The sequence below is a fragment of the Cloeon dipterum genome, chromosome 3, assembly GCF_949628265.1.
Source record: "Cloeon dipterum chromosome 3, ieCloDipt1.1, whole genome shotgun sequence".
Classification (NCBI taxonomy): Eukaryota; Metazoa; Arthropoda; class Insecta; order Ephemeroptera; family Baetidae; genus Cloeon; species Cloeon dipterum.
The window spans coordinates 11,161,381-11,180,139 of NC_088788.1; the positions used below are offsets into that span (position 1 = coordinate 11,161,381).

General features: G+C 38.5%; 1 protein-coding gene across 1 annotated transcript; it reads right to left on the minus strand.

Moving 5' to 3' along the window:
* Positions 1–601: 601 nt before the first annotated feature.
* Positions 602–18,759, minus strand: LOC135940222 (serine proteinase stubble-like). Its single transcript, XM_065485025.1, has 8 exons — positions 18,505–18,759; positions 11,135–11,293; positions 3,913–4,194; positions 3,331–3,499; positions 2,826–2,975; positions 2,621–2,763; positions 1,382–1,536; positions 602–1,321 (listed from the first exon to the last, which is right to left on the minus strand). The coding sequence occupies exons 2-8, from the start codon at positions 11,268–11,270 to the stop codon at positions 1,133–1,135; spliced, it is 1,224 nt and encodes a 407-aa protein (XP_065341097.1). The 5' UTR covers positions 11,271–11,293; positions 18,505–18,759; the 3' UTR covers positions 602–1,132.

Below are 18,759 nucleotides of genomic sequence, written 5' to 3' on the forward strand. Positions count from 1 at the left end.
CCGAGCCGCGCTGCGCCGCGCCAGCCGGCCGATTATTAGTCACGTGGTCAAAAGAGACGGCGTCGTACTCTTACAATTAATTACGAAAACACCATAAACTTCATCAATATAAACGTGAAACCCATTTTGTTATTTCCTTGCTTCCCATCGACAAAAATTGAAGATCAAGTTTGAGAACAAGTATCTTTAAACACACGTTTTATTTTATTTTGTGGGGCTCCTATAGGCCTAATCGTGCCGAAAATGGGTGGAAAAGACGCGCTTCGTCGAGAGCTATCGATTGCGTGTTTTTTTTCGAGAATCGGTTTGCATCGTTTCTTAGGGTGAAAATCATGATCTTTCCACCCCGCTAGTTTGCCGGCAAAATCAGGCGAGGGCTGGCGAGCACTTTCGGTTCGGAAGGGGAATTTTTTAAATGCCTACCGCCGACGAGTATCATCAGTAGCATGATACAAATTAATCCACTGCTGTGTTGCTTCAAATTGCCCACCTTAATAGCTATGCAACCCGCGAGACGTAGATGCACAGCGGGTCAGTATAATATAATTTTCTCTCGTGCTTGTGGCTTGTGGGATCGAATGGATAAAAATAGTCAAACATCTTTAGCTTAATATCATTTATTAACAACAGCAGTTTTATCGGTGATTTCAATGATATAACATATTAAAATTAGACAGTGTATAATTAATCGATGATTTGGATACGCTCAACTAAAATCATGAGATCTATGATTTACTCTTTTTTAATAAATAAATAAATATATAAATGATCTACTTTTTACAAATGATTATGAGGATGGGTCTGCTGGCGTGTTAAATTAAAAACTAATTAATGGATATGACCATAAAATAATCCTTAGTAAAAATCGAAGTTTTGATTTCTTGCAAGCATTTTAGTCGCATCTGAAGAGGGCAACACACAATCTTCCTTAATACTTCAGAATTCAATTTGAATTAGAGCTACTCGTCGTCATTCAGGTTTACAGAAGAAATCATACAAATTTGAAAAAGCTAAAGGTCTTTTATGGCGCGTGTTCAAGAAATGTTTAGTTCCTCAAAGTCTCAATGGCACTGACATGGTATTTGTTTCTCTTGAACGTGTTAATATGTAAATGTTAATAAATGCACGCGGCCTAGTCGTGTTGGAAGTCAACAAATCTGGAAGAGTTTGCGATGGTTTTCACGATCCACCTCGAGGTCACGGCCACTTTGTGGTAGATGCCAGGCTGGTGGTCCACCGCGCACCCGAAGCCTGCCGACGTTATCCCGGCCAGCGTCCACCGGCCGTCGTGATTCACAATCAGCGGCCCCCCGGAATCACCCTGAAAACGTTTCAGAGAATTTTTAATGGCAGTTGCTGAAATACGAGGGGTGACACGAACCAAACAGGCATCCATGTGACCGTCCCTGTGGCCCGCGCAGAACATTTCTGAGAACAGTTCCAGCCGGATATTTTTCTGTTTGTGCCACAGCAGACATTCGTCGTCGCGCAAGATCGGCACTGTTGCTTTTTGCAAAATATTTGTACCAGTTTTTCCTGAAATGTGTCAAATTAATATTAAAAATAAATTTGATTGGCAACCTTTAAAAAATCTACGATTCTTTTAAGGTTTTTTTTTGTTCAACTAAAAGAGTCTGTTACATAATGTTAGGGAGTAAATTAGAATTTTTTTGCCCTTCCCCAAGAAATTATTATTTTTTCAAGGTTGAAAAATTGCATGGCTTTGAAATTAAAAGATATGAGAAAAAACTTGTAAATTAGACGACTGTTTAGGTCCAATAGAAGCAATAATAATTATATTCTTTTTTACTCATAAATTTAGTATAAATATATACATGGTCGGACAATAAGATTAAATATAAAAAAGGCAACAAAGCCAGCGGAAAACCAATAAATCAGACTTTAGTCATCGCAATACGCCCGTGATAATCTCTACTCACGAGATCAATAATCAGTAGACAAACAGAAAGTAATTACATTTGAAAATAAAAACCAATTTGAAGCTTTATTTGTAAAGCAAATATGAGATGAGTGTTTTAAGTGCCTCAATAGGCGATTTAGATGGTTTTTATGGCTTATTTCGTTAAAAAATAGAAAATTTAATTGCATCCAGGTTCAAGCGTTTAATTAATGTATTAAAATTCATTCACTGACTTTTTTAAGGCATGCTCGATGAGTGCTTAATGATTTTTTTCCCACCATTTTGAAAGACTTGATTGAAAACTTTATTTGTTGTTTTAATTATTCAATTTTGCTATTGTTATAAGGACTGAGTATTTAACTTAGGTCGCAATTAATACTGGTGCTCTGGTCACAAGTTTTTTTTAATGTACTTGACGTTTGCTGACAATAACCATATGTATATACAGCATTTGATAATAAGGATTGTTGTCAACAAATGTCACTTCTGATAGTGACTTCGAGCAGTTTATATTGAATGTTTAAACAAATATTTCCCCAGCTTAATAAGATATTACCAAAAATTGTCATTTTTTAAAAAATATATTTAATGTAATAATATTTAAAATTTAAAAACAAATAGCTAGATAATGATTTTGTAATAAAGTTATTTTTGCTATTCCCCCCAATATTTACTAAAGTGTGCATTTATAATTTATACCGTAGGAAGTGTCAGTTTTTCCCCAACCAGCGACAACCCCGGTTTGTCCACGAAACGACGTGTCCTCTCTGGGCAGGCATATGGGCAGTATGTTGTCTTTGAAATAAACAGGTCGCGCCAGTCTCAGAAGCGCCAAATCGTACCTGAAAATAAATATTTAATTGCAACATTTTTTATAGATTTGAAAACAAAGACGACCAATTACCTGTCGGGCTGAGCGACCCTGTACTGGAATTTCGGGTGCACAATTTTCTGCACCACCCTGTGGACTTCGGAGGGCAACGGCTCTTCATACCTGCCAGTGTCCTGAGTGTCGTATTCGCCCAGATATACAGTGATGTCCTTCAAACGAGCCCTGTAGGGTAAAAAAATAATTTTCATCATTCAAGGGGTTAGAAAAAAAGAATTCGACTGTTGAGATTTAAAACCATTACTCTTTAGCGAAGGGTTGGAAGAAAGTTTAATAAAAAAATCTGGAATCAAAGGTAATATAAAAAAATCAGTGTCGTAGACTAACACCAATATTAACCAAAAGCAAAGAAAGCTTCTCTGTTATCAACCAACAATGCGGACATAAAATATTCACAGGTGGAGAAATAAATTGTTGCTTTTGGTCATATATCAAAGGGGAAACTAGCTCTGCTTCCTTAATGGCCCAAAGTAACAGTTTGTTGCTTTTATTGCTCCGCTATCGAAGAATGACAATGCACCTGTGAATGCAATGGGCGGCGGTGGCAATGAACTGTCTGCTGACCAAAACGCCGCCGCACTGGTAGCCGGATATCCTGATGTGCGCCTGCCAGGGAAACTCGCCGAAGTAGGCTTCATCACCGCCGATTATTCTCTTTCGAAACTCGTGGATCTGCGGGAGTCCGCACTCTGGAACGAGGAACACATCCATCACTCGATAATCATCCAGATTTCAGCTAACGGCTAGGCAATTTTTTATATTAAAAAAATAAATGAATAAAAAATAATCATGAAAATAAAATTTCCCTTCATTAAGATCGCTTTGAAATATTCTCTGATAATTATCACAAGTCAACTCATGTCTTTCTGCAGATTATTTAATTTATAAAGACTAAGGTGAAGGATACTTTATTTTTTTTTCGCAACAAAATACAGGTCTGAGGTAAATAAATTTATTGTTTAAAAGCGAGAAGCGTCTATTTACATTCAGCACCTTTGAGAAGAGTGATTTTTTTTCTGGACTGTTGAATAATTTTTCATCACTGTTCCATTTATTGGGTTTCTGGCAATTGATTCAACAAAACAAGAGTGAAAAAAATTACCAATTTTTCTGATAGGATGGAGTTCATTGGACTCATCGTGCTCCCTGCGGTAGGGGTTGTTCCTGAGGGCGATTTCATTGTACTCGGGCGGAGCGGGGTGGTCGGTGCGGACGGAAATGCGGGCAGGCACGCAGCAGGTGACCAGCCAACCTGGACCTCCACACCCGCGCTGGAACTGGCCTCCGACGAGCCAGCAGGCGAGGCTGAAGGTGCACGCGTGGAGACCTCCGTTGTAGACACACGACGTCGGGTAGCCGAGGAGAGAAACTAGCACGCGGCCACCTGCAAAAACAGCGAGAGTATTTCATTAGAAAAGAGATTTTTTTAAATTTAGTTTCAAAATTAAGTTTATTATGGGCTGACAGGGCAACTCTGCCCCAAATCAGCACACATCCATGAGTAATGAGACAATTAAGTAGGAACAACATTTGGAAGGAAGTAATGATCAATGGTAGCTTGAGATTATTGCTTCTTCAATTTACAGCAGTGAATAAGGTTAAAAAAATCATAAATTTTATTTCAGAACTTGACAATTTTAGACTTATCAAATGCTCTAATTTTTTGAGACGTGACTCTGCTTCTAAAAATATAAATTTTTTTAGTCACTATTTATCAATATTTTCGGTTCTTACAGTCAGGATATAGTCAAATTAGCAGGTATTGGCAAAATAATTAAGTTTTAAAGCATCGTATTTCATCAGTATTCTGTACAAGAGAGCTTAAAAAATAGAGGTTCATATTTTGTATACCTCAAATGTTTTCCTAAATCGTTTAAAGTGGAATGATACTGGGCAACAATTGAAAATTACTTTAAATTGTTGGATGCCTTAAACAATTGACCGATAAACAATTTGTCCAACAATTTGCAATAATAAAAAAATGACCTTCCTACAATAAAAATTCAAATTTTGCCAATTTTCTCCAAAATTTACAGTGCTCGAACATATTTGCTTGGCATAATTCCGATTCCTCTCGTCTAGATCTGTCCAATTGTGTATGCCACTTATTGGGGAAACTCTTGGTTTTGAAATTAAGTCGGATTTCAAGTAAGGAGACAGCCATTACCATTTGAAAAGCACGCTAACTTTCCAGCCAATTTTCTCAAAAAATTACAGCGCTCCTTAGGTCAATTTAGGCTTTAACTGAATCCTAGGGGACGAGTTTATATGCATTGGCAACAAGCATTTTCCAGGATTTTGCAGTATCATTCCTCTTTAATGATCAACAAATATTAATGGAAACAATGAAAAAAATTCAAGAACTATTCATTTTTAAAGAATATTAAAATAAATCAGTATGGTTTCAGTACATAATCGTTTCATGAAACATATTTTTTTATTAAAAAATCGCAAATTTAATTTTCCATGCATTATCCTGATTTGTAATTTTAATCAGTAAATTTGTACTGTGGAGGAAACACTGAAGAAACAAAAGAAACCTGCTGCGCCAATTCCAAGCTGGAGCCTTTGGTTCTTCTCATGTTATCTGATCAGCGTTTGTTTGTTTTACTTTTTCAAGGACGCGGACGCGGCGGCGGCTAAGTAAGTGTGATCGCACCTCAGGCGGTCAGGTGTTTTTAATCAGCGTGCTCCAAAACGCAGCAGCTTCAATTATCATCGCATTTTATGCAAACGATTTCTTTCTCTTTCTCGATTTCTTTTCTCCGAAGAGCCGATTTCGGCGCTGTGATATCTTTCCGAAGATGATTCACGCGCGCGTTTATTGTTGGTGGCCCAAATTCGGAATGGAACACACGGCAGACTTTTACGACGGTGATGCTAATTTTTATAACCACACGCCGCAGAAAAAAAACTCGTCTCCGATTTTGAGAAGTGGTAAAATTATCGCGCGGCAAAAAATAAAGCGAGTCGCAATCTCACCTGCTGATTCGACCGCTGTCCCGGAATATGAATTTAGTAGAGTGGCGATATTGGCCATTAATTGCCCTCCCTCCGCGAATTCGCTAGCGTACGTCTAATGGAACTTAATTAATCCGTCCCAAAAGAGGTTACTTGGCTTTTGGCTAAAATTAACATGCGCAGAGTTTGCGAAACTTGTCATGAAATAGATATTTACGAGTGCGAAAAGGCACAATAATTGCGTTCCTGCGAAACCAATTTACTGTTACGGAGAGAGGATAACTCAGATATAATCATCACCGCTAATTTAAAGCAAATAAAAATATTAACGCGCCACGAGGAACAATTTTGAGCTCTCAAACTATTATGGCTATTTCGTGATTCGCAGTTCGCAGACACTACTAAAATATAGAGTAGAACAGATTATTTAATACCTTGTTTCTCTCCGTAATATAGTCTTTTGAGCCTGAAACTATTTTTAGGATTTTTAGCGTATTTGCATATTTTTTAATTTTTGCAGATTGCAGGAGACATTAATTTTAATTGATATTAATGTTTAAAAAATATATTTATAACAAATTTGGTAGATTTTTTATAGGAATTGCTGTTGCCCGCTGAGGACCATTGCCCTTCTACATATTTGTTTTTATTTTCAATTTCCGATGTGAGCTAGATGACAGCTAGCTGCAAAAATTGGATTATTTTTTCTCCATTTAACGCATCTAACCTACAATTTCTCTATCACGTCAATTTCAACAGGTGTAATTAAGTACAAATCATCCGGCATTCTGGATACTGATTAAAAAAGATATGAAAAATTACAATTACCAGATTTTTTTAAATTGATTAGGATCTTAAATATACAAATTTAGACATGTTGGGATTTTTTTTCAACTTTGATTGTCATATTGCTTAGCTTCTGGACTGCGATTTGGTATAAAGCACACAAACTGTTCATTCAGTAAACTAACCTATTTTAATTTTACTATGGACTAAATTGCTGAGACTTCATGCATATTCTGCTATGATGTGAGCATTAAACATAAATTTGAATAGTTAGCTTTCCTCCGTAATGAGCAAAAATCGTTCCCATCCAAATAGTGCTCATTTCTAGAAATTCCAAGATTGCCAAGATGTTGCAACAAAGCAACGACCAATTAGGACAAGACGTAGGTATGCACACATTGCTCCTAGAAGAGGCGTATATAAGTAGGAACGAATTAAGGCTGTAGCGAAAGAAAGAAAGAAAGAAAGAAAGAAAAGAAGGACGCGCACTCCTCCGCGTGTCCATCAATCATCCCAGGCCTAATGACACGCCGCTGAAACTGGCAGTAGCCGCGGAGAAAAGAGAAAAATGCGTGCATGCGAGTGGCATAAGAACAGTTTTCCTGGACAAAATTGTCTGAGAGAGAGAGCGAGCGCGCCGTGTTTTGTTGTGCGCCAGAGTTTGTTGATCGCGCCGCCGGTGTGGCCTTTTTATCGTCCTTCACGTGGCTTTGAACTTCGTGATCACAAGTAGGAGGGCCGACCTTGCCTTGGGCTCGCTTTGTGCCACATCCGACTGTGGCGAATTCGGTCCCGACAAAAAATAACAGATGAGCCAGCCCATCTTCTTCTCTCCTTTTCTCCGGCTCATTATTTTGTAATCGTAGCACTGCATCTCTCTTCTCTTTCTCTCTCGCTTTATCTCTCTCGGTTGGACCGTTGGATTTATAGCCTCGATGTTTTACATGCTGCAATTGCTGTGTAGGCTGCCCATTAGGAGAGTGCTGGGCTGGTACGAATTTAGGTCTTGTTGCCCAATAAATCGAGCCGGAACTCTCATCCTCTTCTCCGACTGCCCATTTTGATTCGTTGTGCAATTTCTCGTCATTGCTCTGCATATTTCATTTATTTATCTGTCTAATATACGAAACTGCTATGTTTGTTAATTTGTTAGCATGAAAAATAAGGGCTCTGACTGGTTTCCAGTATCTCTATTTAACAATCTATGTAGGCAAAAGCATTTTCTTCTATTTTTAAACCGATGAAATTCTGATCTTTTAAACGTGGGTCCTCGGCGAAAACTTTTTTTAAGTTTTGTAGACAACAGGTGCCAACACATATGAATTGTGAGATCCTGATTGTAATAATAGCGTCTTAAAATCGACTACCGTCGTATTTTTAGACAAAAAAACACCTAAATCGCAAATTTGGATACAGATAACACGATACGCTTTTGTTTGAACACATGGATATTTCTCTCAGGCTGTCAAAAATATCACACAAGAAATTGAAATGAAGATACAATTTGGATTTTATGCAGATTAGCAAGGGCAGTACAAATTTAAGTTTTTCTGAATCACCATTGAATTTTTATTTCCCACCAGGGTTCGAAAATACAGAAAAAATATAATTTATGAATAGCAAAATAAATGTTCAACATAATTAAATGGAATTTAATGGAAACAACCTCGAGTGGTCGCATTTTTCAAAAGCAAAATAAAAGTTGCAAATTATTTACGATCTTTCTAAAATTTAAGATGCCTTAAAAATCTTTAATATTAATGAAATCTTTATTAATTTTTATAAATATAAGGAAATCACAGATCAAAATGAACTATGTGATTTCCTTGTCTTTGTCTGATGTACACCTTTGGTGTTTAATAAAGATTTCATCATTAAAAATAATTAATAATACTCTCCTTTTCTCTGAAAACGACGTTTTTTCCGAAAAACAATAAAGAATATTTATTTGTTCCAAGAAAGCGAGCCTCACAAATTGCTTTCGGACAAAATATTATAAACGAACGTATTATTCAGTTGAACTATTCTATGTTCACATAATTCTCACAAAAGTTCTAAAATGGTTTTGTCCATATTTCTCTCTTATAAAAAATAAATCGTTTTTGTGTTAATTATTCAAAGAGGATTTCAGACGAAAAAACTTGAAAACACTTAAATTCATTCGTCAAGTCGGTTTCGCTGCACACTAATTGAAATGTATACTACCAAAAATGTATATTTTTACAAAAAGCATGCATCCTTATTTACTGCGAGTATGCAAATCATTTCTTGACACCTTTGGAAGAGTGCCAGGATATGAAAAAATTCAGAAAAAAACAGGTGAACATTTTAAACTGGATTTCTCTCTATTTTTTCGTCCCATCGTGTTACAAAATTCTCATTCCTCTCGAAGTAGTTTGTAATAATCGCTTTCCTGTTATTTTTTAAACTATGTCGCTCAAAACTTTCCATCGCCGAGAGCGGTATCAGATTCTCATTTCTCTCGCACGGGCCGGCGATTGTTGCTGTCGGATGCACTCATCGCGGCTGCGGCGGCGGCATTTTTGCACCCGCGATTCAAGGTCATTGCCTCGTTTTCACCGAAAAAAAGCAGCGCCGTCTGCGTCATGTCCACGACAAAGAGGTTTTGTCTGTGCCCAAATCGCTTACGGTACGCACGTTTTTATCTTCTCTCTCTCATCTTCGCTCGTCTCGTGATTTACAAAGCAATAAATCGAACAAGAGAAAGGGAGGACAAGCAAACACACACTGGCGCGTGTGGACATCGTGTTTATTCACACTATTCGCAGCCTATGTAATTTATAGGATGCGCGTGTACGGTACGAGAACACACTTTTGAGGCTGCGCGTCTCAAAGCAGCCGCGCGTTTTTGTGCTCATCACGTCATGTTGCGATTGTCGGAGAATTGTTCTTTTTGATCGCTCTCCACGCGAGTAACGGTTCCGATTGCCTAATCTGTCTCTTTCTTTGCTTTTTCTTTATAGATTCATCTCAGGAGCAATCGGTGGTTTTGGCCCAACAGCACCCATCTCAGATCTCTTCATTTGTTTCTCTTCTCCAATTTTTGCACTGTGAGCTCAATGACGGCTGGACAAATCAGCTAATTTTGCCTCCAATCAACACATCAACTACTATTACATGAGTAGTTTAGTAAAAATATCTGACGATCGGAGGAAAATACTTGGGGTCAACCTTAAGATCAGAAAGAACCGATAAGAAATCGAGCACTGGCGTTAGGGTAGCCCTCCAACGATCGTAATATCATTCAATTTACATATGTGACCACGTTACGGACACCTGACGGGTTCTGTAATGGTTCTTTCAGCAAGATCTGCAAGTCTTTGGAACGGCCAAGTTGTGAGCTTTCAGAAAATGTGCATTTTTTCCCAATTCTACCCTCTTCGTGCCCAAAGGGTGCTCTGAAATGGGATTTTGGGCACATCAGGGCGTTTCCTGAGCACCTTGAATGCTTCCAAATTGTCTTTTTCTTGGCCAAACAAAATTAATTTCGTCTTTTTTGTGTAGAAAATACCCTAACGCTAGTAAAAATAGCAGATTAATAAATTTAAAATTATTAAGGGTTGATACTATGCAAAATTATTTGTTTTAAAATAGGATCGTTTTTGGTGTTTTTTTTTTATTAAAAAAAAATACTTGGAATCTGTTGTACAACGTTCTGGCCTACTACGGACCTTAGGGGCGCCATGACAAGGCGCCCAATAGCACCGTAACGAACCACCGTGTATCGGCGCGAAATGCGCCCAGGAAAGGGGCAAGATGGCACTAACAGCAGGCGCATGTTGGGGCAAATCAGGCCGAGTCGTGTCACGACAGAATCAGAAAATATGCTTAAAATCCATTTTTTTGCAGTGAATGTTAATGACCCCCTATAAGATGAACTTAAGTTGACACTTTTAAGTGTTTGAAAACTCTATTTGACATTGTACTTTTGGCGATCGCCAGTAATTAAATCCTGACAAACAGTTTTTACTCAACAATCTTTCCAAACGTTTGTCTTAATTACAAAAAGGAGAAAAAAGTTCAGCGTCTGGTTACCATTTTTCATATTGTTCGCAGTTCGACCTATAATTCTATTTTTTTACACATTTAACTAAAACTACTTTTTTAGCCAAGCAAATTTATTTTTAATCCTAAATTCCAAAACTGCACATGGTAGTAAAAAATTGATTATTAAAACATTAAAACGCAAAAGTGTTTAAATATATAGAATTAGTGATCCATTTCTTTCAAAAGTGTTCGCAGTTTTGTTGTGCGCGTCACGGGTCATAGCGCAGTCGGAGCGCCTCTTGTGCTCCGTTATTACCGCGCGCGTTTAACTCGTGTTTTCGCAGCTCTCACTCTATAGGCGAATTCTTTTATTCCATTTGTCCGCGCGGCGGTTGTTTCCGCTCGAAAATACACACGCTCGCACGCGGAGAGTCGAAGACAAAGTGAGTGAGCCATTTCGAACTCGAAAGCTGCTTTTGACGCATACAGAACGAACTCGCGTGTACAGTTATGTTAAGAAGGACAGGTGCATTATTAAGCGAATTATGATCATTAGGCTGTTTACTCACTGGACACGGAGTTGCTGGAGGATGACGCCGACGACGGAGGTGACGACGACGACGAGTAGAAGCTCGACCCCGCGGCCGACACGAGTGTCAGGAAGAGAAGTAGCACCCCGCTCTGCCCAGCTCCTGGCAGGCTCATATCGCCAAACACCACGGGCACTGCTGCAAAATATATGCAAACCAAACGTTAGAATTAAAGTTGCAAACCGCTAAAAGAAATTCCGGCTGGGAATCCCAGGATGTTATTCGGTGCCATCACAGTGACCAAAAAAGACCACTACGTAGCAGTTTTGGTTTAATGACCATTAGCAATTAAATGCTTAGACACTGGCCTTAATCGTGTAAAATGCATGAGTACTGCTTTTAGATAATTTCCATTAATTGTTTATTGATAAAAACTTGCCTTATAGAAAGACCATTTTTAAATAAGATGTTGTAAGTAAGATAATATCTCGCCTTTAAAATTGTTTCTGTTAAATTTGGTTGAATTTTGTAAGAAAGGGTTATTTTTCAGATTGATTGAGGGGTTGCATCATGGAATTTTGTCACTCTTCTTCATTTGGTGAAACTAATAATTGTCAGTATGAAGGGCAGTCAATCATTTTTGGCGGCCAATGATCCAAAATCCTCAGCAGTTTGTTGAAGGTTTAATTTTATTTTTGCAGTTTGCTTATGAGGCCTGAGGGGCCGGAAAGAGTCAGTAAACCTAAAAACAATAAATTTTACTTTTATGTTTTATTCATGTACGTAATGAAATTAGATAATGACTTTTTTACAAATTTTAAGAGCGGGGAAGTCTAACGATTTTACGCTCAACAGTCGGCTATTTTTAGTCCATTTTCTGGTTAAAAAACTGTTGAAAATTTGATGAAACTGTTTCATTTTTTTAATTAATATTTATCTAAAGTTGATTGTTTTTATCTTTCTTCCTAACTGAAAAATAGGAACCTTTTGTGTGAATTTCCTTTTTTATATGAATAGATAACAGCAATATAAATCTAATTATGATAAGAGTGTCGCATAATATCTTAACTTTTATTTTGCTTCCACAAAAAAATTTAAATATTGAAAACACCTCCTTATGCAAAACATAGTTATGCTTTTACCCTCGAACTCTAAGCCGAGTTAAATAATTTCTAGACGCTTCAGGGTGGTTTTTGGAGTTTTAGAACATTTAAGGTGTGGTTTAAAATTGCATGATTCGTGCTCCTTTGATCAGCTCACGACGTCTGGAAAGATCAGAAAAAAAATGAATGACCGTCTCAAAACTACAGCCCTTTTCTGATACTTATATGGTTCTCTCCTTCTCCACTTTTCACAAATTTTGACCTTATATTTATATTTTTCTTTGAGATGTGGGTGGTTTGTAACAAATTTGACTGGCCGATAAATAAAAAGTAATCAAAAGTACACAATTTCTATTTATAGCGGATATTTTAGGAACGGCTTCATACGGATGTGCTCAAGAGTGATGAATACTCCTCATTAACATTATGTATTTAAATATTATTTACATGATAATGATGTACGAACGAAATTATATGGACAAATTTGTCCTACGTAGCCATAATTTGCAAAAATTAAAATTCTCCAAGCACCAATTCACAAAATATATTTGCCTTCCAGTCTAATTACCGCGTGAATATGTAATCATCAATGAAGACGGCGGCGCGTCCATATAATTTAGATTGCTGTTCTTCCAGTGCACACATCAGCGCGCCGCATTCCAGCCGGTCCGAATTACCGCATAAATAAGTTGAAGCGTTGTTTCCAAAACTAATCGGCTCGCGCACCAATCTATCCGCGCGGCGCAATTTCACCGACCTCTCGTCGCTAATTCGACGTTTTAACATAATTTTCGCCGTGCAGCAATTTCCTAATTGAATACGCCGCAGTTAACGGCACACGCGGCTGCGGCTCCACGCACAGAAAATCATCGCATGCGTCTCCTGGTAAAATGAAAAAACAACAGCGGCTGAGCTTATAAGGAAGTCTACGTCTTTAGAGACGACGTCCGAAGAGGAAACAGTGTTTAAAATAATATTCAACACTTGATATACATGCGGTGCCGTTTTAATTTATATTTATGCAGAAAAAATTTAATTGTTTTTTTTTAATATTAATATACGGGTAGTTAAAGAAGCTTGAGGTGAAGATTTGTTTGAAAAATTGATGGAAATTTGTTTTCTTGTGCTGTGATGCTTGGTCAAATATTAAAATAATGGTAGGGAGCGTCTCTCGTAAACAAATTGCCTTTGAAAAAGGATCCCTTCCAATTTTGGTTGACTGTTATTGCAGGAGCCTTAAATGGAGGGCTGGCAAGCTAAGAATTTAATTACATTCATTTTAGTTTCCTTGAATGAAACAGCTCATTGACAAAAAGTCTGTGTCTGCCAGTTAAAAAAGTCAACGTGGAATTAATTCTATAACGTTAAATGCTCCTTTTCAAAATCTTTATTTGGAGGATTCAGGTTTGTGATAATCCGTTGATGTTAAATTTGGTATATTCGTCTCAATTGCATGGTTTACAATCCGGATTCGTAGAAACCTGCACTTTTGCGGAAAATCACTTTGTTTGTTTATTCGTTGCGAGTTTTATCACAATACCACGTATTCTTCTTTTCTTGTTCAACTGGTTTCACAAGAAAATTAATTTTTAAAATTTTATAGAATACTCTCTGTCTTGTTGTTGCAAAATGTGTATTTTTAGAAGGCATGCAAATTCTGAAAAAAGCAGAAAACCAAATAATTGTAGTTTTTCTGCTGTTTTTTACGCAAAAAAATCATTGGTTCAATTTTGCGCGTTGCATAATCGGTGAACTCTACTCGCAATGGGAATTTCTAAGTTTTAAAGCAGAGTATTTATTGGGTGGCAAGGCCTATAGATTTAAAAATACAGTCTAGAATGAAAATTCGAATTTGTCATGAATTAACCCCTAGGAAGGCGGAAAGATCTTTCAAAAAATAACCATTTTTTTGTTTCTTTTTGTGTAGTTTAGAAATTTAAAACCCAATATGACAAGGCAATGGTTTAAAAGCCAATCGTGTCGGGCGCATGGCGTGGTTTTAAAAGCGTGTTGCAAGGTCACTCGCGAAGTGAATCAAATTTGCAACGAGAGTGGGCACGCGGGCAGGGCGGGCAAAGGCGGCTCTCGTTGAGCGGAGGATTCTGCGCTGGAGCGTCGGATAAGTTAGCAGGTGTCTAATGCGGCGGAACTAGGTCGGCAGGTAGGTTGGCAGACGCGCGGTCGTGATCCCTCTCAGCTGGTGAGGCGAGCAAAAACAGCTTTTCGCCGCGCAATAATGTGCTTGCTTGCTTGCAGCAGCCACCGCCGCGTTACGGTTACGCACATATATCCCATCCCATGGGCACGACCTTCGAGAAGAAAGCTTCCATTGTTTTTTTGTGTGTCTGCCCGGCAATTCGGACATGGCAAATATTTTTATGTGTGGTTCCCGACAATGAGCTGTGTATTTTGGCGCACGCTGTCTTATTACTGCTTGTTCTGATGACAAAAACGTTACTTTGCAATAAAACTTAAGTGTTTGTGTTCTCCTTTTACGCGCTCTCGGTGCTTTCTTTGCATTTGCCTAAAATATTCTCTTGTTGTTAGCGGACATTGCATTTCCTCGTTCGTATGCCAACTCAGATTTGCAGACTGTTGGTATTCGCCTCATTTGCCTGAACTGTTTATTCAAACCATCCAACATAGCAAAGTAAGCCGTATGCAGAAATGAAAAAATCAAAAATTGTATGGAAGGAAGGAGGAAATGTGCAGCACGGCCGACACAACACTTGATCATTCCTTTAATCTCAATTTTTCATCCTCATGAGTCAATTCTCCCTCTCATGCTTCCTTTTTACCTCTTATCCTCTGTCATTTTCAACAGTTTTCTTTGAAACTTGGTATGGAAAGCCGAAGTAGAAGTGGAAAAATGTATGTTCAAAACATTTTTATATCTGTTATTTTTAAGATGCCGAGGAAAATCTTTTTACGTCAAAATTAGACATTAGGAAAGTGAATCTTGAGTTAATGCGGAAGTGCCCTTAAATTTGCGGTGGCTAAAATTGCAGTGGCTTCAAACACTAAATTATTACTAAAAGATTAAATTGGAAAAGTCACTAGTGTTCAAGGCTGCCGACCGATGGCGCTACTTTTCATTTGCAAATAACTGGAACAACTGTATAATTTTAGATTGAATCCTGCTGCTATGCATTCTTGGCGTAAAAATGTTTCAATTGGCGTGCTGAAAACAAAAATCGCTGTAATAACAACCAATATTTATCGTCTCTACCGCGATAACCTGAACCGATTTTGTCCAGCACATCAATTGAAATATATTTTTACCCCATGAATGAACAGTTTCGGTCGTTTTGAACACTAATTGTAAGAACTTTCTAAATTGGTGAATAGCCAATCAGCCATACCATAATATCCCAAACTCAAACAGTGCATTTTGATCAGCAATCAAAAGAATTCGAGCAAACACGTGTGTGGCACATTTTTCTCATCTTATTCACTGAGTCTGTTTCGTAATAGCGATCCGAGCGCGTCTAAATCGAGCAGAGAGCGCAAAAAGCGAAGCAGTCCTAGATTCCTGTCACGAAGCGTGTGTACGTAATTCGAAAGAATGAAGCGATGATGATTGCGGCGAATTATTTGCTTTGCTCATTTCGCGTCAGAGCCGCGAGTGAGTTTAGTGTGCCTCTGACTGATGCCATCTTTTCGGTCCAAAAAGTCGGAATGACTGCGATTGCCGCAGCGCGGAGAAATCGCTTCTCTTTTCCTTCGCTGCATGCTCGCAATTTTAATTCATTTTCTCGTGACATTTTCGTTCTGTGCAAAAAGTAGGCTCCGAAATTTGACTGTTAAAGTGGACGGATTACCCAGACTTTCTAGCAATAAGGAAGATGAATCTCGGCAGATTATTTCCTGCCATTGCAGTTACGGGTCAAAGTATGAAATTGCACTTTTCTTTTAATTGATGGCTGCCAATGTGCACACGCATCAGCAAATATCGAGGAAAAATAGGATTAAAAAATATAATAATCTACTTTCCAGCCCACAACAAAGCAGCTTTTACGAACGCAGAAGGGGAAAATAAATATAAGTTGAGCGTATTTAATCGAGAGCACCGCTACTTTTTTATATTATGTATGTATGCACGCTTGAGTGGGAGAGCGAACGGAAAATCTGTGTGTGTGTGCTAATAAATATATAAATAAATAGTTGTTGCTGCGAGTGACGTGAAATATTAGCGGACTGATGGCCCGAGAGTGCAGATTTTTTACAATGGCGAGTCGCGCTGCCGAGTGTTTAGCATATCTCGCGGGACAACAACTCCTATGTATCGCAAACTGGTTCTGCGCTCGCTGCACTTTTTGTTTTCCTCTTCTACACGCCAAACGGACCGTGCGGTGGTGAAAAACGAGCAGCACCGAAAATATACAGTAAGGATTGTGTATGTGTGCGTTGATATCGATATGAAATATGTCCACGCTACACATCTGCATGAACCAATCTTTATCACCCACCTCCTTGCAACAAATAATAATGTATCCAATTTAATGGAGCAGTTAAAAAACTGGTTTTGTTTATGTTGAACATCGTTAGAAGTTGAGAAGGAATTTTAAATGCTTGGCGAAAGTTCTTAAATTGTCAATGCTGCTGGGAAAAAGTACCTCAAATTAAAACGCTATTGTTAAAGTGAATAAAACAATTTTCTCACGAGAATTTTCAATTACACGTTCTGGGATTAATTGAGTGTGCATCCTGAATTAAATGTTAAATGTCTATTAAATTTTTCCCGATCTGAGAGTTCAGGAAACTTGTAATTCACACGACTGCTTGTGCTCTTCCTGCACCAGACAATAAGCATTGTAAAATAATTTGCAGGTTTGACCTGACGAAAAACAGTAAATGATCAGAAATAAAAGCGAGAAAAATCTACAACGTTTCCGGTTCGTTTCTCTAAACCACTTCAGTGTCAGAGTCTTTTAATTAAGTCAAAAAAGTCACTCAGCCATTTGAAGGGTCGCCAATTCATTAAAAGCCGAGGAAAGCTCTATCTAGCTCCATCTTAATTTGTCCGCTTTCCGCAGAATCACCGGTCCCGCTAGCCAAACGACCAAATTCAACAGTCATTTCATTCTGATTTATTTCTTATCACTAACAGTTTGCAGAAGAGTGCGATCTAGTTCCGGCGCGAGATACTGCCCCAAATCACAGGACAATTCAGCCGAAAAACGAGGCGTTAATTGCGCCCGAGTTAATTTGTCTCGTGGGAATAATAACAAGGTGAAGCAAATTAAGAGGAACAACGTGCAAATAGCTCACGGCGCAGCGGTCAGGGAGGCATTATTTCACACTGCGTGGGCTAATTTGCATGCGGTGCACGACTTTCCTTGGTGCTTTCGTAAGGAGATACAGGTTAGAAACTTTTGCATTATCGTATCGTCATGGGAAATGTCAAGCTAATTTCTCTAATTGGCCGTGCTGTCTAGAAAATAGTACGTGTGCCTTATTATTCCGAATGCTGAGTGTTACCCGGGAAATCTCTGGTGATGACAGAGAAAGATGTGAGGATGTTAAAATGTCACTCGCGGAGATTGCAATAAAAATGAGGTTTCTGGATGTTTTCTGTGCTCGTTTCGTCACCGAGACAAAATAATTGGATCGCTCAAGGCCTTATTTTTCCTTCGAAATAAAAACACTAGATCAGGATGAATGTTTTTGCCTTATAGAGAATAAAAAATGTGATTTTATTTTGTATTATTTTAGAGATGAGCCGTGAAACAGTTTTAATTGAATTATTAAATTATTTAAAAAGTGGTCTTGTTTCTGGAATTTAGCAACAGTAAACCTGTGCAAAATAAATGAAGGACCTGACTAATAAGGAAAATCTTAATTGCAAATTTCGCCAATTTCTCCGAATATTAAACGGTTTCACAGTCATGTAATTTTGCTTGATTTCGATTCCTCTGGTAACGATCTATCCATCGGCATGCAAATTGTGATGTAAATTTGTCTATTGATGAAATAAATCATGATTTTCAAGCATGCCAATTGTGGAACCGACCTTCTTGGAAATTTAAACGGCATTTTAGCCCTAAAATTTTTATAAAATAATTTAGCCAAAGGTAATTTTAACTTTTACCCTGCTTTAGATTAATTGTTCAAGGCGGGTGAAAGTTGAAACAAAATTTTTCAAACGCTAGAAAAGGGATGGATTTTTCTATATAATTTTCTGCTGGGTGTGGGTTCGTTGGTTCGCTCGTTCATTCAAATCACTGCGGGGGAAAGGCGAGTGCGGCGGAAGAGATTGAAAGGCGTAAAGCAATTCGGCCGAATTTGTGCGAGTCGTTTGCATACCTTGTTAGCCGCGCCAGAGTTTTTTGTGCTGAATTTCATTCCTCCCGGCTGGAAAGGGCCAACTCGGAGCGAAGAAGGCGCGAAAGGCGTTGCGAAAGCAGCGCGGCGCGAGTCAAAAGGGGCCCAGCGCCGGCACTGAGCGAGTGAGCAGAGCAGCAGATTCACCGTTGCTCCTTCTCGGCGCGCGCTCGCTCGGCTCGCTAGCTCGCTCTCTCGATGCAGGCAGGCAGGCGGTCTCGCAGCCACTACTGACTG

What these genes read in the sequence shown, in the direction of transcription:
- LOC135940222 (XM_065485025.1), bottom strand. Translation starts at nt 11,270, where the DNA reads ATGAGCCTGCCAGGAGCTGGGCAGAGCGGGGTGCTACTTCTCTTCCTG. An exon ending in CTCCAGCAACTCCGTGTCCA is followed by an intron (nt 4,195 to 11,134) that starts GTGAGTAAACAG and finishes CTGTTTTTGCAG; the next exon opens with GTGGCCGCGTGCTAGTTTCT. An exon ending in AGGGTCGCTCAGCCCGACAG is followed by an intron (nt 2,764 to 2,825) that starts GTAATTGGTCGT and finishes ATTTATTTTCAG; the next exon opens with GTACGATTTGGCGCTTCTGA.